Here is a 23,288-nt window from a genome sequence, read left to right as displayed (position 1 = left end):
AGCATTGACCTAGATTCCGCGGTGCATTCAAAATGAAAAGGCCTTTTCGCTCATTTAGGACAAAGCGGCCGGAGGATCTCTGCCATCGGCGCCAACCTGAAACCAGCAGCTAATATCAAGCCGAAAAAGATTTGGCCGGTCGATTTTTAGCCGTGAAAAAAAGCAAGAGCTTCTCTCCTCTTCAAACCGACTAAAGGAGAGAGAGAGAGAGAGAAAGAGAGAGAGAGAGAGAGAGAGAGAGAAAGAGAGAGAGAGAAAGAGAGAGAGAGAGAGAAGAATGTTTGAAGAAGGAGAAAGAAAAGAAAATGTTTCTCGAATTAGAATCGTGATTAGGCTTCATGTTTGTTCATAAAATAGTTCAAAAATAGATTGAATATTCTTCTGGTAATCTCTATATCTATCTATCTATTTATCCATCTATCTATTTTTTTCTATCTTTTTTATTGAAATATATTCGAACATTGTCTTTGAATTTAATATCATATCTCCATAAAAGGTGGCCCATAAAAGAGACAATTTACGAGAAAGGTAACGTAGTTTAGAAATAAAATTTTACAGGAAGCCTTCGGATCTCGCTTGAAATTCCGATTCTTTTTCAAGTATAAGAATAAACTGGAATGGAATATAGCGAAACACGAATAAGAAGGTAACAGCTGTGTGTTCTTCTTGAAATAAATCATAAAGATTACATGTATATATATAATCGTATAAATATTTTAACTCGAAACAAAAACAAATATCATACATAATCTTCTTACGGAGAAAATAGAACGGAACGATAGATAATAGAGAAAAATTCTAATCCGTTCAAAGATACGAGTCAAAGACAAGGATGACTTTATAGATGACTATCGTCAAATAAAATGTCTCTAGTTAGCGTCATCGTGATCTATACGAATTACTCGATATTTGATTTTCCATCATGCCAGGTTTGACAATTTTAATAGGATCTGATAAACAAGCCTAGCCAAGACAGGGACCGATATTGGTCGTTACGTTTTTACAGTTACCAACTGTCATACGCTTTTCCCTGAGGAAACACACAGAAAGAGATAGATAGATAGGTAGATAAATAGGTAGATAGATAGGTATATAGGTATGTATGTATACATATACATATATACACATATATGTACATATACATATACATATAGTTGCTGTCTATTTGCGAAGTAGATAAAAATTTATCGATCTCTCTTTCGTACCCTCCTTTTTTTCCAGAGTAACAATTGTACATATATACAATACATACATATGTATATATTATATTGTACATATGTATATACGTACGACTCTTTACGTCATTCGTCGTTGTTATCTAAAAACCTATTGAACGTTTTCTTCCGAGGCAAATGCTTTTTACTTAGGTCTCGCACGCTTCGTGAACACGAGGACGAGAAACTATTTCCGAATTTCTAATCGTTATTAACAATAGTCTTGACATTATTATTAAAAAGAGGATATCAATTTTTTCAATTGATTTATATTAACTGAAGAAAAAATTATATTTATTTTCCTTTCGAATTTCTATTTCTTTCTTCCTTTCTTTTCCGCTTTCTTATTTCTCTTTTCTCCGTTCTTTTTTCTTTCTTTTCTTTTTTCTTCTTAAAGCCGACAGTGCAGACGAATTATTAGAAAAAAATTATTAAAATCTACAAATCTTTCTCCTTTTCTCTCTTCTTTCTCTTTCTCTTTTCTCTTTTTTCTTATTTCCCAAATCGATACACGTATTTGCACTTATCCTTAGTATCTAAGTAGTACAAGGACACTATTGACCAGACAACATGTGTTCTTTATCGATAGTCCTCTGATTAATGCTTAAAGAAATTAAAAAAAAAAAAAAAAAAGAAAAAAAAAAGAAAAAAGAACAAAACGAATTCTTTCGAGTCTTGTCAATAAATCAAGATTCTTAATCGACGTTTAATTGACCGGTTAACTAAACCAAAAAAAAAAAAAGAAAACAAAAAAAGGGAAAAGAGAAAGAAGAAAGAGAAGAGAAGACAAAAAAAAGAAAGAAAAAGAAAGAAAAAGAAAGAAAAAAAATGGAAAAAGGAAATATCCCTTTGATACGTTGATAAGTACCGACGATTAACATGAAAGTACTCGTTCGATTAGTCGATATAAAATGGAAATAATTGACTAGAGAATTCTAAATGCACTTTATCGATCGTTAAAAAAATGTTAAAGGGCTGAGAAACGAGCGATCGTAGTTCGTAGCATCGAACCATTCTTTATATCTCGTAGTAACGCATTTCCTTATGAGCAAAAAAAGGAGGAAAGACAGAGACAGAGACAAAGACAAAGACAGAGAAGGAGAAAGAGAGAAAGAGAGAGAGAGAGAGAGAGAGAGAGAGAGAGAGAGAGCACTCTCACGCAACATCGAGAAAGATATCAAGAGTTTGACGTCAAACGATGTTCTCGTTTGCGAATAACGAAGCATTCTCCTCCTCCTCCTCCTCCTCCTCCTTTTCCCTCCTCCTAACAACCTCCTCCTACTCTTCATACATAACGCAGTTTAAAAATAAGTTTACTTTTAATGCCTTTCAATTTGACCCAATGACCTCGTTGTCGTTAGCAAACGAATAAGCGAAGTATCCTATCCCGTTAATCTTCCTCCCCCTACCTAAGCCCCCTCCTCCCATTTTAACCTCCCTTTCTACTCTCTTATTCTCTCTCTCTCTCTCTCTCTCTCTCTCTTTCTCTCTCTTTTACTAAACCACCTTCATATTTCTTCGTAGAATAAGAAAGAAAAAGAATGAAGATTGGTCACGTGAGACGTTACGAAGGATATCTTAAGGAAACAGGAAGGAAGGAAGGAAGGAAGGAATGTTAGCAGGCGGGAAAACTATTCGAAGTATGTACTGATTGATGACATATACTGGGTGTCCTAGTTCGATCCTATAACGATTTATTAGAAAGCTATGTCCTGATGTAATTAATCTAGGATTTTGAGTTAGAATTTCAATGATTTATTTTCTGTCTCGGATGATTGCGTGTACGAAGAAAGAGAAAGAGAAGACGAAACGAAGTATCGGACATAGAAACGAGTTAAAAAAAGGAAGAAAAAAGGATATATTTTAATAAGCCAAATCGTATATCAGAGTTTTTCTCCGAGTGATTAATCGATCGAATAAATCCCTATCGAAATTTTTAAACTGCAAAGTGTTAAATAAATGAAACTTCCATCTTCCAAAAAAGAGAAAGAAAAAAGAAAAGAATAAGAAGAAACGATTATTAATTAAATAAATAAGAATTATTTTCGAAGAAAACAATGCGAAGTTATTACATCCGACAGAAATAACTTTATAGTTTATAGTTCGTCTAAAACGTAACTAAAAATACTATATGTATTAATATAAAACGATCAGAACAAGTTGGACACCCGATATACATCTAAGAATTACCGATTCGAGGCCGGCGTCGAGACCAGCGGCTATACCGCCATTTGGAAGTTCCTGAATGCCAACTGTGGTACCAGCAGTGGTAGTTGTCGTGGTGGTGGTCGTTGTGGTACCCTGAGAACCCTGTTGAAGTTGTAGGGTAGTCTCCTTGGAGGATGTACCGGAATAATGGGCCGCTGTCGAGGTCGCAGCACCGTTGTGAGGCTTCGTTGCATCCAGTAACACCTTCAAAGACGCTATCGCGTGCAATTGCGTAGCTTTTTCGTCCACCTTACCTAAATAGTGGACAAAAATGATGCAGGTTAATAAGAGCGGAGCGTGAACCCAACCCAGCCCCACTCCCACCCTCACCCCCCACCCACAACCCAATTTTCTACAACAGTGTTTTCCAAATCGTCTGATCTTTCTCCGATAAATTTATCAGTCGATTAAAAAGATAGAAGAAATATATTTGCTATTTGCATTATTTTTGTTTGTTTATATATGTATATATATATATATATATATATATATATATATATATATATAACAATTTTATACAGAGTAGTTCGAAGAAAATATACGTAGGTATTATTAAGAATGAAATTTAAGAATGAAATTTAAATTCATTCTTTATGAATATTAAGAATGAATTTAAGATGATATCGAAGAAAAAAATCTTATCAGTTTGATCGGTTTTCTATCTCATTAGGATTAGTTCATATCGTTGATAGAATCTTTATTTTTTTTTATTACAGTATTTTTTAAAGAGATCATATCAATCATTTTTTAACGTTCGATGTAAGTTTTCTTTATGATTTTTTGTGGTTTACAATAACGAGTCAGACGAATCTGAAAAACACTGTACTACATTACTCTAATCTACTGGAATCTACCCTCTTGCGATTTTCATTGATATCAATATCAATCGCATTACTATACTACCTACAAGGCCCCTCATGTTGTTAAAGGCATGCCAGGAAAAGCCATGCAAAAGCTAGCGACCGATGAAAAATATATGAAAACGATTGTCACGGTCACTATGTAAGTACAACTTCGTTTTATTCTAATCGATACTGAAATTTCAATGATCATCGCGTATATTTACTTTATCTATCGAATATTGTTTTTCTAATTATTCGAACGATTAATTAATATTTTGCAATTTCGATGAATGCTCGCATATATACTTCAAATTAATTTTTAATTCAACATTTTTATTTTCATTCGCTAAAGAAGCGTAATACTCTTCATTATAATTAACATATTACGTTAATGTATTATAATTAATATTATATATATATATATAATGTATTTAAAAAAAATAATAATGTTTAGAATAAAATTTCGATGAAAAAAATTTAGTAACGTAATTAATATGTTACATTTGTTGATATAATGTACTATCATTAATATGTGTATGGACAATATAAAATAATGAAAAGTAGCATAATTCATATTAACTTGTTAAATAGCAAAATGTTAATGCAATTTCTTTCGATGTTATGCTCAAGCGAATTTGTCACTCGTCTACGACTTATGGCAGCATGCTGCGATAACGTCCGAAGCTTTCCACGCGAACGACGTTTAGGTTTCATCCCTTACGATCGGATTAGCTCGCTCGAATCGTTTCGTGCAAAGTACGTAAAGCTTTACTTGTTCGCTTGCTTGTTTTCTGCTAAATCCTGTTTAAAAAAATTACTTTCGATAAATGTATATGTTTATCTATCAATCTTAATTAAAATAATTTGACGATTAATTTGTATCATTAAAATACTCGATATATTAAAATTATTAAAATTATTCTACGAAATAAATGAATGAGATATCGAAGAAGATGAATTTAAAATTATTAAATGTTTAGTATTAAAATTATCAGGATTAGTAGATTATAGAGATTTACGAATTAGAACGATTATACGTATGGCATTAGAATTATTAGATCTAATTAGAAGATATTAATACTAGTAACTATTCAAACATTTGTAATATTACCAATTATTGTTATTACTGATTACAATGATAATACAAAAAAGTACCCAACATATTAAATTATCGGTTGATTATTAATGTTATATTTATAAATGACCAAGAAGAGCCCTTTTTATGTCCCTTAACGCGTTAAAGGTCCAAGTTCTCACGATGAAACATATATATACGATACACACATACGAATTGATCGATGTATATACCTACTGAGTCTCACTTTAATTAGTTAAACTCGAGAAACGACGGCACTTTTGCGTCTCTTTCGCTTCTAAATTTGTACGTTCGTCCTTTAATCACGAGTTACCTCATTTACACGTGAACTGTCGATTATCGTTCGATCGACCGGATATCCAGCATCGTTTTAACAATATCCCTTTTCCAATTAATTGCTAAAAGCCGTTTCGTATGGCCGTTGTTCAAGCGTAAAAATGAATTATAAAGTTATAAAGATGATACTTAGAATAAATACCTAATTATATATATGTATATACACATACATACATTTATACATACATGTATATATAATCACAGAAATGTATATTAAAAAATAATTCTGATTTTTTTAATAAATATTTGTTTATCCCGTCTAATTTCATATTAATTTTCTGATACTTTATATTTCAATGGTTTCAATCAAATCGTTTCATAGATCTTTAAAAAACAAGTTTAGGATCGTTCGATTTTTATATACATTTTTATAAGATCAATCTCAGACAACAATGATTTCAAACAAATTAATCACCAATTACAAAAAAAAAATCTTTGAATATTTCTTTCGCTTACTATATATAGATTTGTATATATGTACATAAATACATATTATTAATCATCCACTGATTTTTTTCAATCAACGTTACTCCTAATTAATAAAAGTAGATCTATTAATGCCAGAGGAATTTTAAAACATTAAAATCGATTAGAAAATGCTCACTCATTGATAATCCTATGTACACAATTCCTCTTAATAAAGAATACCAATCACTCTCTCTTTTTCTTTTTTTTTCTCTTTCTCTTTCTTTCATTCTCTCTTGCATGACGAAAAAAACTTTCTTTTAATACGATATTTAATTTTCTTAAAGTTCCATTTGATTGTGTTCGAGTGTACGACCTTGTAATTATTGGCCCTTTTCTATTCAACATTCTCGTATAACACGTGTCGAAGAATATCGAGGATACTCTACTTTCAGTTCGCTTCTCACATGGAACAACTATAAGAAGTTTCGAATTTGTCAGTTACTATGACTCGTTCAAGCTTCATCCAATCCTTACTTTGCCAAAAGAAAAACAAAGTGTGCGAGAGAGAAAGAGAGAGAGAGAGAGAGAGAGAGAGAGAAACAGAGAGAAAGAGAGAGAATAAAGAAGGAAATCAACGATGCAAAAAGGAAATGCTAAAGAATTCTGACGTGTTTGAACAACGTGAAAATATCTGAAAATCACACAACAGTTCTATACATAGTTTCTAATATATCGACATTCTGAAAATATTCCTTAATGCTTTTGTCTATATTTATATATAAATATCGACGAAAATGAATAATTTTCCGAACGATGTTTCGATTCGTGGACTCGTTAAAATACAAAAAGAAAGGAAGGAAAAAAGAAAAGGAAAGGAAAGAAAGAGAGAAGGATAAAAAAGGACTTGTTAATGTATCTTAAGAACAAGTCGATGTAGAACACAGGAAGAGAAAGAGAGAGAGAGAGAGAGAGAGAGAGAAGCTCTTTGTATTGTTCTTTAAAGAGCTCGAAGAGGTATCTAATTCGCCAGTTACCCTTCCTCGTAGAAACTTCGACCAATCGCACATCCAGCCAATGCTTGTTGAGATTGGTTTCGGTAGTAGTGGTGTTGGTAGTAGTGTGGTAGTAGTAGTAGGTCAAACAGAAAAAGCTAACGTGAGTGGCCTTCATCCCTGAAGGTATGAACGAGGCGAGAAAAGAAAGACGTAGAACTCTAGTCAGGATGGCAAAGCTCGAAATATATATATATGTGTGTGTGCGTGTGTGTGTATGTGTGTGTACAACATACATTTTTCTATTTACGTATACGTACAACATACATTTTTGTATTTACGTATGTATTGTATCGACTTCTAAGTTAACGAAAAAAAAGAAATAAAGACGCCGAGAGAGACAGGGACAAAGACAAAGACATAGATATAAAGAGAGAAAGAGAGAGAGATAAAAAGAAAAGGATTAACATATCTCTCGTCTAAAAAGTAAATGGAGCTTGATAAAAATTCGAGATTCCAAACCTAAGGAATTAAAAAAAAAAGAAAAAAAAAGGAAGAAAAAGGGAAAGAAATTAAGAAAGTGACGACGAAGACTACGACGAGTTGATTAACGAGAAGGAAAAATTAATTAAATGAAGAAGACGTAACGTTTTCTCCTCTCCTCTTCATTTTTTCTCTTTTCTTTTTTTCTTCTTCTCCTTCTTCTGCTTTTTTCTTCTTCTCCTTCTTTTCTTCTTCTTCTTCTTCTTCTTCTTCTTCTTCAAAAGAGAGAAAGAGAGTGAGAGAGAATCGTCGTTAGTCGCATTTTCTCAAGCACTCCGACAAGCGAGAGGTAAAAAGTAATTGGATTTATTAGCACGTTCTCAAGCCGTTCTCACGTTATTTTCGTCTTTATTTTCTGTAACGTAATATACTTCTCTAACAATAGTGACGACGGGTACGGTCAAAGGAACCTTGAAAATATCGTTTCCTTGGTTAAAGGTAAATATTGTTTCAACCGACATCCGATTCGATGCCGTTAGTAATTATAGGTAATCCTTACTCGAAGATGGTTGATTCTCGACTGACGAATGTCTTCTTCTTATCGTGCCAACTCGGATGAAGAATAACATCTTCTTCGAATCGATAACATTGTTTTTCTGTTTGGTATTACTCATACTGCGTATGTAGGTACGTAGGTACGCAGTATAAACATATACTAATGATATAAACATATGTAGAAAATATATAAACAATCGTATGACTAAGACGTTTCAATCGTTATTGAACATTGAATGATATTGTTGTGAAGTAAAATTTTTCTTATACGTTTCTTTAATAACATCTTCTTCGAATCGACAACATTGTTTTTTTGTTTGGTATTACTCATTCTGCGTATGTACATACGTAAGTACGCAATACAAACATATACTAATGATATAAACATATGTAGAAAATATATAAACGATCGTATGAGTAAGACGTTTCAATCGTTATTGAAAATTGAATGATATTCTTGTAAGATTTTTCTTATACGTTTTTTTAATAACATCTTCTTCGAATCGATAACATTGTTTTTTTATTTGGCATTATTCATACTGCGTACGTAAATACGTACGTCAGATACGAACAAGAATTATCTTATAAAATTCGCGAATCGATGTTAAGAATAAAAAAAAAAAGAAAAAATGAAAGAAGAGAAAAAACAAAACAAAAATCGAAGTAAAGGTAATAGTCAATCACAATTTTTGATATTTGATTGTCCATATGTGGGTGAATCTAAAACCAACATATTGATCTTTAGATATTCGATAATTTTATTCTCAAGAGTATCGAATTTTACGAAGGTCTCGCGTGGGCACAAGAGGCTAATTCTAATGCAAAAGTCCATTTGATTGATCGACCAAACCTAACGTTTGCCGCCTTCGCATAACACCGATTGCGAGTACTAGCTCTTAGAACGAATGCTCGCACACAACAGGACCCCGTTACTCGTGGACTCTTATATATATATATATATATATATATATATATATATATATATATACTATTACTACTACTAACACCACCTCGACGTTCTATCAAGGTAAACACTAGAGTTTTGTTTTCTTCGCGTAACTACGAGTGCGTCTGAAGTACGAACGAAGAACTTTTCACTCTTACAATGTCGACGATCTTAAATTTAAAAAAGGAGGAAACCTTTTATTGGCTTACTTTGCTCGGAATTATGATACGAATTAAATGAATTATTTATTTATACACATATATAAATCTGTCTCTTTCTCTCCTTCTTTTTCTCTCTCTCTATCTTTCTGAACATTAATATCAATTATTAATATTATTTAAATATCATACACAAGTTATTAATTATTTACGTTGGGATATTTATTAATAATAGCAATTAATATGAAAATCGAAATGCATTTAATTGTATTATTATTAGATCAGATTAAAGTAATCAAGATTTTATTGGCCATCCTTGTCAAAGTTATCATTCAAGTTAAATGAAATAATATTCTCTTTGAACATTTTTTTTATTATTAATATTATCGAAATATCACGAGTTATTAATTATTAATGAGAATTATTAATAGAAAGTAATCGGTATCGACATTAAAATGGATTTAATTGTATCATCCAATTGGATCAGATTAGATTAATCAAGATTTTATTGACTATCTTTGTCGAAGTTACCATCCAAGTTAAATTAAGCATCTTTCTCTCTCTTTCTCTCTTTGAACATTTTTTAATTACTAATATTATCTAAACATTGCAAGTTAGTAATTACTTATCAGAATTATTATTATAAAAGCAATCAATATGAAAATTAAATAGTATTTAATTGATTGATTAGATTAGAGTATTCCATTAGACTTCTTTAGTAGATGAGAAATAGAAATGTTGAGTAAGTAAATGTGATAGATAAAATAGACAATGGAAGTCAAGGAAAGAGATAGAGAAAGAGAGGGAGAGAGAGAGAGAGAGAGAGAGAGAGAAATAAGTAGCTGAAAAGCAATTAGTTGTAATTAACTACGTAAATAGAGATCGTAGGAAACTCCTGAGGTTCAGGCTTAAACCTCAAAGAGCATTTTGCTTACTAAGTTCAAACTGTTCAAAGTAAATTGCATACAAGTTAAGGAACACCTTGGCTTCGTTTGTTAACATTATTCCTTAGAGATAGATAGATAGATAGATATGTAGATAAGTAGAGAGAGAGAGAGAGAGAGAGAGAGTAAGATAGAGATAGAGAGAAAGAGCGAGAGAAAGAGAGAGAGAGAGAGTGTGAGAAAGTGACAACTCATGCGTTGATTTCGGCAATAAATGTTAAGACACTCGACGTGTTCACTCATGCGAATCGAAAGTAGTCACTAGAGATCGAGTATAAACTCGTGTTGAAAATCTACTGCGATATATTTCAAACGTTTATGAGTACTTGGAAGATATCTCAGATATATATGAATTTTATTTCATATATATATATATATATATATATATATATATATATATATATATATATATACTAAAAAGATATAAATTTGATTTATAATCATTTTATAATTTTTAAGTGTATTTACACTTGCAACTATACTCGAATTTTTATTTCTATATATTTGTGTGTATATATTATTTGTTATTTTTATTTTAATTAGATATATTAAGTATGCATATATATTATTATTATTATTATTATTATTATTATTTAAAAAATGATATATTTCTTTTAAATATGAAGTAGATTTTACTGATTAATTATTAATAATCAGATGTGTATTTATAAATAAATAATAATAAACGAAAGTGAGTTTGCCTTGATTCTTTTTTCCTTCTTTCTAGTTCACTCTTTTATTTGCGTCTATGTGCATGTGAATGTTACATTTTAATCAATCGTACATTCCAATTCTTATTCAACGGAACAAATCCATTTGTCTATTGTTCTCTAGATTTTCTTTTTTAGTCCTGCCCTTCGTTACGTTCGTCGACTCGCGTTCATCGTATGCTAACGAGAAACGTCGAGAAGGATGTAGAAAAAAAATTCGCATGAATGGAGAAAATGGAGGCCACGACAAAAAGGAAAAGAATAAAAAGGTAAGAGAGAAAAAAAAGATCGTTGTTTGTCGTCCGACGATCTGTGAAAATTCATTTATATATTACAATATACAGGGAGAATCAAGGTAACACGATGATATAGTAATTAATTCAACAACATCTTCAAGTCGATGAATTTTGAAAATTTTCTTTTGAACGATCTATGTATTGATTATTGCATCTAGTTCTTTTTTTTAGACACACAGACAGATATCATTCGATTAAACTTCATTCTAGCTAAGATTTTGAAACTGGTAACTCTTAATTTGTTAGAAAGTTGATAATCACGAAAAATTGTTGCTCGAAAAATTTTCAGATAAATGTCGCTTAACTCAAAATATAATGAACATTTACGAAAGTACAAACTCTCGTCGTTTCTTTTTCTTCGTGACCTCTCTCTGTCTCTCTCTCTCTCTCTCCCTCTCTTTCTCTTTTTCTGATTGGTTTACATTCCGCATGAAAGATTTCACGTCTAAATGTGGAACTGACACTTTAATAACGACGGATTAAAGTCAGAGAGCAGATCTACTTTACGAAAAGTCCAAGTCGATTGGTCGGAAAATTAGAAAAGTAGGCAAGTTACTTTTTTCGATCTATGCAATTACTTATTGTCGTATTACGTCCTTCTTGTGTTTTTCAAAAAAAAAAAAAAAAAATAAAGAAACAATAATTAATATAAAATTTACGAGAGTGTTACGAAGTACCATATTTATTGCCCAATAAATTTATTTTCTTTCTTTTTCTCTCCTCCTCCACCTCTGAAATATCTCAATCTTTCTTGAGTTTATTTCGATTTTCTAAATGATCGAGTTTCAATCGTGAATTAAAAAATATTCTTTGCTTTTATAAAAGACGTTCGCAATGAAGTGAACGTATTGTACGAATTAAAAAAAAAAAAAAAAGAAAAAGCAGAAAGAAAGGATTAAATCCAAATTTTTTTTTTTTTTGATTTCACAAAACTCTTTACGATGTGCGATTTCAAAAAAGAGAAAAATGTTTACAAGTAAATGAACACGCGATTTTAGAAAAGAATTCTTTACACTTGAATGAATATATTGTACAATTTCAAAGAAAAAAAAAAGCAAAAAAAAGAATAAGAAAAAAGAAGAAAAGAAAGATTAACAACATAGTAAATAAAATTTTAATCGATAATTAAAACCGACCGAATTACTTAACAGAAAAGACATACACACACACATAAAAGAGAATTTATTTGACAATGACTGTTGATTTGGAAGTGGAACGTCTCGTGGCCTAGACTAAAAGCATCGACCGAGAAAGGGTCTATGTTGTAAAAGGGGCTGAAAAAGGGAGTGAAATCTGGATTAAATAGGAGCTCCGATCGGCTTACCACAGGATCGTTGGCGAGAGCTACCCCCTTCAAATTCAACCCTCTTACCTCTTCTTAACTCTAAAAAAGGGATAGGCCAAAAAAGAGAATAAGAGAGAGAGAGTAAAAGAGAGAGAGAGAGAGAGGAAGAAAGAAAGAGAGAGAGAGAGGAAGAGAAAGAGTAAAATAGAAAAAGAAAAAGAGAAAGAGAAAGAGATGGAAAGAAAGAGTAAGAGAGAGAAAGAAAAAGAGATAGAAGGAGAAAGAGAGAAAGAGAGAGAGAGAGAGAATTTTGTCGGTGACAGTGTTATCTCGAATGTCAGCACAGCGTGGTGTCTCGATGACGTTAAAGGCACGAAGTTAAAGGAAGGGAAAAGGAAGGCAAGCCCACGAGAACGTGGATTCGCTAGTTTCGATCGATACACGAAGCTTTCTAGGTCAGGGTCCCGATACACACACACACACACACACACACGTACGTACGTATAAACACGCATACAGAAAGAGAGAGAGAAAGAGAGAGAACACAAACGTAAAGCTAAATTCATCACTACTTTTCCGGATGTACTCAAAACGCGTTCTACAAATTCGTTTGAGGTACGAAAAGCTACAGAATATTCATCTCTGTCAATGCGTCTTATTTCTATTTATCAATTCGTCATCGTTCTCGTTTCATTCCTTCTCGACGATCTCCGTGGTGAAAATGTCGTTGACGAAGGGAAAAAAGAAAGGAGATACATCTAGTCTCTTCTATTCTTTTTTTTCTCTCTCTTTCTCCCTTTTTTTCTTTCATTCTTTTTCTCCTTTTTTTTATTCCTCTTCCTTCCATCGGAAAGAGATCGCTTCCCGAGCGTTTTTCACTCTCACGGATATATCTGTGTACACACATTCTCTCTCTCTGTCTGTCTGTCTGTCTGTCTCTCTCTCTCTCTCTCTCTCTTTTAACAGGTATTGAACATTTCCCACGCAATCGAGATTAATGACGTGCTTTCACGAGAAGATTCTCTTCCACTTTCGTGGTAGACGAAAAGGGATGGGGTGAATACAGGGCAGAGAGAGATAGATACATACACATGTTTGTGTATATATATATATATATATGTATGTATGCATGTATATATACATAGATAGACAGAAATAAAGAGAAGGCATACGAAGGAACAGAAAGAGAACGAAGAACTCGTCAATATATGTTACTTCCGCATGGTTTCACGTCCTCCTCAACTCGGATACGTAGAATCGTTGCTGAGAAGATTCTCATGAAAGCTTTGTCTAATTGACGATCGCCCTTTTCTTTTTCATGACCGCCTGACCTGACCCATTTATATAACCAGCACCTTCCTCTTAATACGTTAAACCGACTCCAAAATCAATTTTACCTAGAGATTACATACTCTACCTCCTTCTAGGTGGATTAAGATTTCTATTTGGCCAATACGACCAAACTTATTCTGTCTAGCACGAATTTTTGATTAAATTCTATTTAATTTCTTATTGAGTTTACTGACCTCTTCAAAATACAAAGTGCCTATATATTATATGTATTTCTCATATCTTGTATTATTTTAATTTCAATAAAATGAAATTCAATTTATTTATTTTTCATAAATTAATACAAATAATTCTGATTGATGAAAGAAAACGAAGTATTGTATTTTATAATAAATTAATAATAAAGTTTGATCTCTTCTTAGATTTGAGAGATCAGAAAAGTTCTAAAGTTGTTCTGTCTATTTAAATTTTAGATCAAATTCAATTTTCTATTAAGATTATTGATCTTCGAATATATATGTTGTATAAAATGCATAAATATATATGTTTCTATATAATTTGTAATATAATTTGTGATTAGATGTAAGCTAGTCTCCATTCTAATATGTAATAATATTAATTAATAAATATTGAAGAAATTGTTAATATTATATAAAAAATATATACAAAAAAATATATCTCAGAAAATAAATAAAAATCTCATATATAATATTTGCAAGATCATAGAAGTCTGATTGATTTAATTCAATATTTACCTCGAGACGAGTACATAAGTGTACATCTCGGTAACAAACTAGAACATAATGGGATCGCATGGACGGTTACAAATTTCATAAACGCGTTACAAACTTTCCCAATTATACCTTGAAAATGATCATACTCCGATTCTCGTTGTTTGGTTATATACATACATACATATATATATATTTATATATATAAATATATATAAATGTAGATACATACATACATACATACATATATAACATATTTGTACGAGTCTCGTTATTCAAAAGCTCAGAAAGCTCAGCTGACGTTTATTATCGTAGTCGAACGAAAGACAGATATAAAAGAGAGATTGTACAGGGTTGAAATTGCGAAAGGTTGCATTTTCTTTCGTCAGGGTTGAATTTTAATCTACGCTTTTTAAACGCTCGTCAATACAATGCGGATATACGCAACTATTTTGAAATATACGCGAGTGATATACATATATATATATATATATATATATATGTATGTATGTATGCACAAAAACGTAAATGATTTATAACGAATTAAAATTACCGAATTCGCGATTATAAACGAGCGTTTTATCAAAAATGGAGTCTAAACTATTTTCTCATAATTCTTCATTCTAATTACATACCGATAATGATCCAGTTAACTTGATTGTAATTTCATTCAAATCAAATATACTTGATACATAGATAAGTAAATAGATAACTTAAAAATTCATAAATCAAAATCATTCTGGCAAGATTAAAAAATTTATCATCGATCGACAATCAAAACTGGATCATTACTAATTCGAAAAAAATGTAATTACAAGTCAACGAGTCTACTCAACGATCTACGGGAATTTAACAAATGAAAAAAGAAATCTTCTTCGATAATACAACAGTACTTACTACTACTGGTAAAAATAAAAAAAGAAGAAAAGATAAAAAAAGGACAAAATGAAAGAAAAAAAGATAAAAAAAACGACAAAAAAAGGGAAAGAAAAATAGAGATATATATATGTACCTCAAAAAGTCGACCGTCGACAACTTTCAAGATGCTTTCGAACGAACAAACGCAGCGTGCTGTGCGTTTGCGCAGAACTGCGTAAGCTGAGAGCGTCGTAGGATAAGGGATTTTGAAACGAGGTATGAGGTGATTAAAAAAAAAAAAAGAAGAAGAAAAGACACGAGAGAAAGGCGAAACAAAAAAAGAAAGGAGACAAAGAAGACAAAAAAAAAGAAAAAAGAAAAGCTAGTGATAGACAGATAGACAGATAGACAGATAGAGATGGAGAAAAGGAGACAGAGAAAGAGTTGTATAAGAAAAAGAATGAGACAGAGATAGGAACGAGTACAAAGGAAGATAAAAGAAGACAAAAAAAAAGAAAGAAAGAAACAGAGAGAGAGAGAGAGAGAGAGAGAGAGAGAGAGAGAGAGAGATAGAGAGAAATAGTCAGACAGACACATAGATAGATAAAAAAAAGAAGAGAGAGTAGTCAAGAAAAAAGAAAATCTGAAGATTAAGAAATGGTGGAGGAAAAAGAGGAAGAAGGAAGAATACGAAAGAGAAGCTATAGAAAACAACGAGGGAAAAAGAAGAAGAAGATGAAAAAAAGAAGAAGAGAAAAAAGAAAAATTAGAAAAAATATAGAGCGTGCATTGTTAAGCAAAAAGCAAGAAAGCTGGCAAGCGAGAGTGATAGAGTGTGGAGTTGGTATACCGGCGCGGGACTGACCGTCGTGGAGCGGATCGATCGTATGGATCATAAGCTGTAGTAGGCCGTGCCTGAACTTGGCGTGGCTCTCCCTGGTCGAATGAGATGAAGGGACCTGTTCGCAGGCCTGTCCGGTTGTACCGGCTCCTCCACCAGCACCACTGCTGCTTCCACCCCTGCTGCTACTGCAGCCAGCATCCCCTGTTCCTGGCATACCGCTGCTCCCGCATGCACCCGATACACCACCCACGCTCGTCTCGCTACTGTTGGTTGCATTCGGATGCTGCTGAAACACAGTAGGTCTCTCTCAGTCAGCTAACACCTGCCTTTCTTTTTCTTTTCTTTTCTTTTCTTTTCTTTTCTTTTCTTTTTTTTCTTTCTTTCGTTCTTTCTTTCTTTCTTTCTTTCTTTCTTTCTTTCTTTCTTTCTTTCTTTCTTTACTTGTTTGTTTATTTACTTTTTTCCCATTCTTTTTTACGATCCTTTTTTCTTTCTTTCACTCTTTCACCCTCTCACCTATCTCTTCTCAAATTTTTCCCTAATTAATTTTACACACGGATATTTACATTTTTCTTTCTTTTTCTTTTCGATTATATTTATATTATAACGTTCGTTCGTAATTAATATTTTTAGTTCTATTACTTTGGATCGGATTGGGTAGGTTTATTAATTTGTTTATTGATTGAGTTTTTATATATGCACGTTTGTTTCGTTCTGTCATTTCTTTCCTTTTGTTCTTTTGCTTTCTAATTCCAAGTGAAATCACTTATGAGAGTCGTAGGGACCGACGTATGTTTTTTTCTAATTTTATTTCAGAGATAATGTCTTTTTCTGTTATCTTATTTTTAGTTAAATTTAAGGTTAAATGAAATCGTGCGATATATATTTAAAATGCTTTGGAAAAATCAAATAAATATGGGAGAGTTAATATACGCAAGGTTAATATACGCAAGGTCACTACGTCTCACTCTCACTCTCTCTCTCTCTCTCTCTCTCTCTCTTCCTCTCTCTTTATCTTTTTATCTCTGTTTTTTCCTCATTTAATTTTTACTTTCGAGTCTATCGATGCTGAAATTACGAAAATATTCAAACACGAATACGTTCTCGTTATCAGCGCGACGTGGTAATGAACTTTCTAATTAACGGAGACCACCCTACGAGTAACCACCTTCAAAATGAACCGATTTGAATCTCTTGCATGGGATCTATCGTTGTAGAATGCTAAACTAACACGAGTATCGTTAAATTGATCGTTGTTTGGTATTAGTCGTCCCTCCTATATATAATTAACTAACTATTAGCAATTTAGTTTTATCAGACATAATATTATCGAATTTTACGATTATTCGAGTTAATCTAATGTTTATGTAATAACATTAATTAGACGATACTAAAACAGTAGAATATTATGTAAATAATTGATTAATTACTTTTACGATCTTAATAAAGAAGCACACAACGATAATTTCAAATAAGGGAATCAAAATTCTAAAAGAATTTTCAAAATGATTAAATAATTAACTGTGTATTTAAATTCACTCGTTAATTTATTTTCTCATTGATTGATGGACGTTCATATCTAAATTTAATTTATTTTATTTTATTATATGAGAATTATTCGATTGTTATAATTCATGATGAGTTATTAATTAAATTATACGTAATATCGTGAAATTCGTGATAGTAATGAGAAATATCTAAATGTTTTTTAAAATAATAATTCTTTATAATTATTCATTGTTTCTTTGAAGAATATGATATACGTACGTCTAATATTTATATATATCAAATCTAATTTAAACCTTCATTAGCGAATATCTTAATTATTTAATGCTTTTTTACAAGGATTTTGAACCAACACCAATGAAAACTTTTCAACTCGTTCTTACTATAGATTTCTATTGAAATTAAACACAAAACACAAAAACGAGTTAGACGTAAGTCTCAATGTTCAGCATTAATTGCTCTTTGAAACTATGACGATAATATAAATTATATTACTATAAAGAAACATCTAATTAGAGATAAATACTAAACTTTCTTCTTCCTAATATAAATGTATAAATATATATATTACGAATAATATATACATAGCTACAAACTACAAAAAAGAGAATATATTAAGAAAAAATTTGATTAATAAAAATAATCATTTATCAAGATATCGTACTTTCAGATATACAAATTTATAGATAAATCGATAAAATTGTAAGATACAAATTGCATCGTTCGTCCTTCGATTATTGCTGACTATTCTTTAGCTCGAAGCGATGTTTGTTCTCATTTTAAAATATTTTATAGTAGGTAGACGGCATTATATATCCTTTAGTATCTCCCTTTTTGCCACGTTCCTACGGATACTGGGTCGAGTGTCGATGAGTGCAGACGTGGCCTACGAAACTAAGCAATCTCTCTCTTTCTCTCTCTCTCTCTCTCTCTCTCTCTCTCTCTCTCTCTGTCGCACTCACTTTTATTTCTAACATCGGGATACTCGCCAAAAAAAGTGTCGAAAGCAAAGAGTTACGTTCGCCATTGTCGTATTTAAAAAGATATCTACATATGTATACACGTGTTTCTCGAGAGTGGCATACTTCAAAGTAATGACACTACAGTTTTAACTCGCTTATCAAATCGCCCTCCTATCGCTATATCCTCGTATCTTACTATACACGTTTAATGTAAAGCTTCCTTTTTGATAGACATAAAACATAACACACGGATAAGGATCTTCACTATTATCAAACACGTTATAATATCGTCAAAGTGATCGTGACGAGACGATAACAGGCTCGTAAGTATTTTACTATTTATACTTTATAACTGTATTACAAGTATGTACTTACTTACTCTACGTACATATGTACATATGTATCTACGCATCGAGTAATTACAAAGTATATTGGATGAGTATATAAAGTGTTTAGATAATAATGACCCTTGAAAAATTGACCTTGTCAGACTAAGCTTCTCTCTTATATCGATCATACCTACGATTTCCTTCTTTGTTGTTTTAATGTAGATACATAAATACATACATACGTATATAAAATGTAAATAAAAGAAATTAGTACGTCTTATCTTCTTATTTTATTGCTTGTCTTTCTATTTCCATCCAAGGCATATTTATGTAATTATAATTATAAAGAAAATGTTCTTTTCTTCTTTTTTCTTTTCTCCTTCTTTCTCTTAAAATCTTGTAATTACTTGCTTAATTACTTACTTACTTACTTACTTACTTACTTACTTACTTACTTACTTACTTACTTACTTACTTATATATAACCTTCATACTAAAATGTTATCGCAACGCTTAAGGATCGAATATTATTGAAGATCCATTATCTTAACTACAAATTACAGCTGAATAGTTGCTTTAACAATTACGTGTCAGGTATTCCAATGTTCTAACAGATAATTTCCTCGATCTTCGATAAAGTTTTCTATGCTATCGCGTTGAACGCGTTTGGAGTTATTGCTCGAACTAAGCAAAACGGAACGATGTTAGATACTAATTGTGAATAGATGTCATTGTTTACAGAGAAGCCTTGAGGAATTTGTATGTTTATAAAAGACGGACAGACACAAAGAGAGAGAAAGAGAGAGAGAGAGAGAGAGAGAGAGAGAGAGAAACAAATAGATAGATAGAGAGACAGAAAGAGAGAGAAAGAGAAAGAGAAAAGATAAATCATTTACGTAAACTTTCGACAAATTTAGACGAGTTATGGTAACTGTTATATCATACATACTTTAAAACGCAATTGTCAGCCATTCTTAAAGAGTAAAGAATGTCAAAGAAATCGTTTTCATCGAGAGTTTAAATCAAGAAAGTTCATTATACAAGTTTAAACTAATTTTTATTCGCATTGCGCATATTTAAAGATAATCGTGATAAAAAGAAAAAGGAAAAAAGATTTAAGAAAATTTATTTTTTCAAGAGTTACATCACGCATGGCTCACAAGAATTTTGTTAGTAATCGTCACAAAAAAAGGAAAGAATTAAAGAAATGTATATTTTCAAGAGCCCCTTAACAAGAATTAGGCTAATTGTTAGATTTACGTAACACTTACTCTAATTGTCAGTAATGCTTTAAGAAAAAACAAAAAGAAAGAAAAAGAAAAGAAGGAGAAAAAGAAGATCCAGGAAATATACGTAATTCTCTAAAAATTTTCAGAAACTAAATCAGATACTAGGAAATAATTGTATATTCGAAAATTATTTGTTTTCTATGCAATCGCGATTTAATGAGAGAACAACAATAAAGGGATGAAATTTGGAGTAACATGCAAATACGTCTACGATATGTCGAGAAGTTAGTTGGAAGATAACACGACCTTGTAAAGGAGAACTCAAACGAGAGTTTCTCAAAAGAACAAAATGCCAAACTGAGACGAAATTCCAAATGTATTCGCTTGTTCTTGGCAGAAGATGACAGAAATAGCGAAGGAGAGAGATAGAGAGAAAGGCGGAGAAAGAGAGAGAGACAGAGAGAGAGAGAGAGAGGGAGATAGATAAATATGTAGATAGATAGACGTAACAAACCAGTTTATTGAAGAAAGTTAGTAACGTTCTCATCGAGCTGCCGTCAAATGTGCGTTAAGAGAAGAAGATAGAGCTACTGAGATGTGCAAAGCTCTAGGACTTGGAGAATGATTCATATCCGAGTGTTGAAAGAAGAAACGTGACGTCAACGCGTGGAGAAAAAAGAAAGAAAAATAAAAAAAAAAGAAATCACGTAAGAGGAAATCCCCTCTCTTTCCCTCTTCGTTTGCTTTTTCTTACACATCTTTAGAACATTTCCAAGAGGGAGGGAAGGAAGAGAGAGAGAGAGAGAGAGAGAGAGAGAGAGAGAGAGAGAGAGGGAGAAAGAGAGAAAAGGACATCGTGTTTCTTTGGGAAAAAAAAAGGAAAAAAATTCTTGGATAAACACGAATATCCGAGAATATGCGAGCAAGAGAGACAGACATAACAGAAAGAGAGAGAGAGAGAGAGAGAGAGAGAGAGAGAGAGAGAGAGAGAGAGAGAGAGAGAGAGAGAGAGAGCGAAATAGGGATGAGAAAAAAGTAGTAAGGGGTAATAAAAGTTCGTGGAAAAGAAAGATTTAAAATGCGTACTTCCGTGAAGGTGACCCATTAACTAAACGTTTCTATTTCGCTAGAATTTTTTTTTCAACTATAACAACATTTGACGACATTTGCTAGTATGTAGTATATGTATTTTCGTGTCCACGCGACATATATGCTCGCTCACGTGTCCCCTTGATATCATGGAATCGGACTCATGACCTTACCCTAGATATGTTAGAAATACAGAACGGCTACTAAACATTGGAGAAAAAAAAGGAAATGGAAAGAGAAAGAGAGAGACAGACAGAGAGATACAAAAAGAGAAAAAGAACGAGAAAGAGAAAGAGAGAGAGAGAGAGAGAGATAAACGTAAGAGATGAGAAAAAAGAAAGAAGAAAAGGAAAAAAAGGGGAGAGAGTGAAGAAGGGGTGCTTGCTATGACGAAACTTAGGTGAATAACGTGAACTGACAAAGAGAAGAAAGAGTAAGAAGAGTGTAGCTACATATTAAGAACTTTTAAAGGGTAATGTTTAAGTCGTGGTTTGTGTACTCGAGTGTACCAGAAGTGGTAGAGAAAGAAGGAGAGAGAGAGAGAGAGAGAGAGAGAGAGAGAGAAAGAACGAGGGAAAGAATGAGAGAAAGAAAGAGAGAGAGAGAGAGTGAGAAAGAGAGAAAGAACTGAGAAAAGAGAAAGGCGTAAACGTCTGCTAAATCTCAGGAAGCAATTCGTCTAATTAGAAAACGCCGAGCCGGGCTGAACGATTTAACAAAGCAATACTATACGACAAAGGATTTGCCATGATTCTAGTCGAGTTTTCGAGACATTACATTCTTTTGTGTCGTTTTCGTGATAATGTAATCAAAAAAAGGGAAGGGAGAAAGAGAGGGAGAGAGAGAGAGAGAGAGAGAGAGAGAGAGAGAGAGAGAGAGAGAAAGAGATGGAAAAGGAATAAGAGGAATAAATAGAAGAGGAAAAGGATGGAAAAAGAGAAAAAGGAAGGAAAAGAAGAGGAAGGAACTCAAGGGGCTAACTTGTATTCATCGGGTACAAGCACTTTATTTTCTCTTGGTAAAGTAATAATTAATGGCTCGTTATTATCGACAAAAGCATTACAGTTAATTACACGTTCGGCCAAGTCGTGGCTCATTAGTATAACGAAGAGAGAGAGAGAGAGAGAGAGAGAGAGAGAGAGAGAGAGAGAGAGAGAGAGAGAGTGGGTAATGTGTTACATGGTAAAATTCGAATAAAGGATTTTATCATGTGTGAGGTCACCTATTAAAGTGTTTTAATGTGTTTTGTTATTTTTTTATGAATAGCCTTTGTAATATCGGTTAACGATATATTTTGATCGTTTTAATTTCTTTTATAATCAATGTAGAAATATATATATGTATAATATGTTTAATGTAAGAAACTATTATTATATTTGAAACATGTAAGTATATATGTATATATATATATATAATCTATGTTTATGTGTAATATAAATATATTTTTTGAAATTATTTAATATATAATATATATATAATAATAATAATATTTTATATCCAACATATAGATATATTTTATTTTATTAGATGAACTTTCGAATGGGTTAAAATGGTTTCTAGATAAATTTCAATAATTTCTAACTACTTGATAGTATTGTTAGATTTTCTTTTTCTTTTTTTTTTCTTTTTTATCTAATTTCTAATTATACATTTTTGTAATTTCCCATCGTGATTCGAACAAATATCGTCTGATATGCAAGATAATATTGCTGTTATTGTTTATGTTTCTTTTCTTTCGTTTATAATAACGAAGATCACGTTTTAAATAAGAACTTTTTCGTTTACATTTTTCGCTCCATTTTATATTTCTCTTTTTTGAAAAGTGTTTTATCAAGTAAAAAGCGTAGGCGTTTATCGTTGCTGGCAATATTTCAAGAGTATACCGTTAGGCAAATGTAGCGAGTCAAGCAGGCCAAATGAAAGAGCGAGAAAGATAGTTAAATAGAAAGAGAGATAGGTAGAGAGAGAGAGAGAGAG

The 23,288-nt window shown here is 32.0% G+C and overlaps 1 protein-coding gene across 6 annotated transcripts in view; it reads right to left on the bottom strand.

The window, feature by feature from the left end:
• Positions 1 to 23,288, bottom strand: part of LOC122632984 (sodium/potassium/calcium exchanger Nckx30C) — a 50,302-nt gene that overhangs the window by 12,291 nt on the left and 14,723 nt on the right. For 2 of the 6 annotated variants that reach the window (XM_043820346.1, XM_043820349.1), the window contains 2 exons: positions 16,203 to 16,482; positions 3,405 to 3,676 (listed from right to left, as the gene is read on the bottom strand). In XM_043820346.1, the coding sequence (XP_043676281.1) occupies positions 3,405 to 3,676; positions 16,203 to 16,482 (552 nt within the window). The remainder of the gene's footprint in view (positions 1 to 3,404; positions 3,677 to 16,202; positions 16,483 to 23,288) is intronic. The other 4 variants (XM_043820347.1, XM_043820350.1, XM_043820348.1 and 1 more) reach the window with 3 other exon arrangements.

The sequence above is a fragment of the Vespula pensylvanica genome, chromosome 11, assembly GCF_014466175.1.
Source record: "Vespula pensylvanica isolate Volc-1 chromosome 11, ASM1446617v1, whole genome shotgun sequence".
In the NCBI taxonomy this organism is placed as follows: Eukaryota; Metazoa; Arthropoda; class Insecta; order Hymenoptera; family Vespidae; genus Vespula; species Vespula pensylvanica.
The sequence above is the reverse complement of the archived record's forward strand: the minus strand, read 5'-3'. Positions and strand labels throughout refer to the sequence as shown.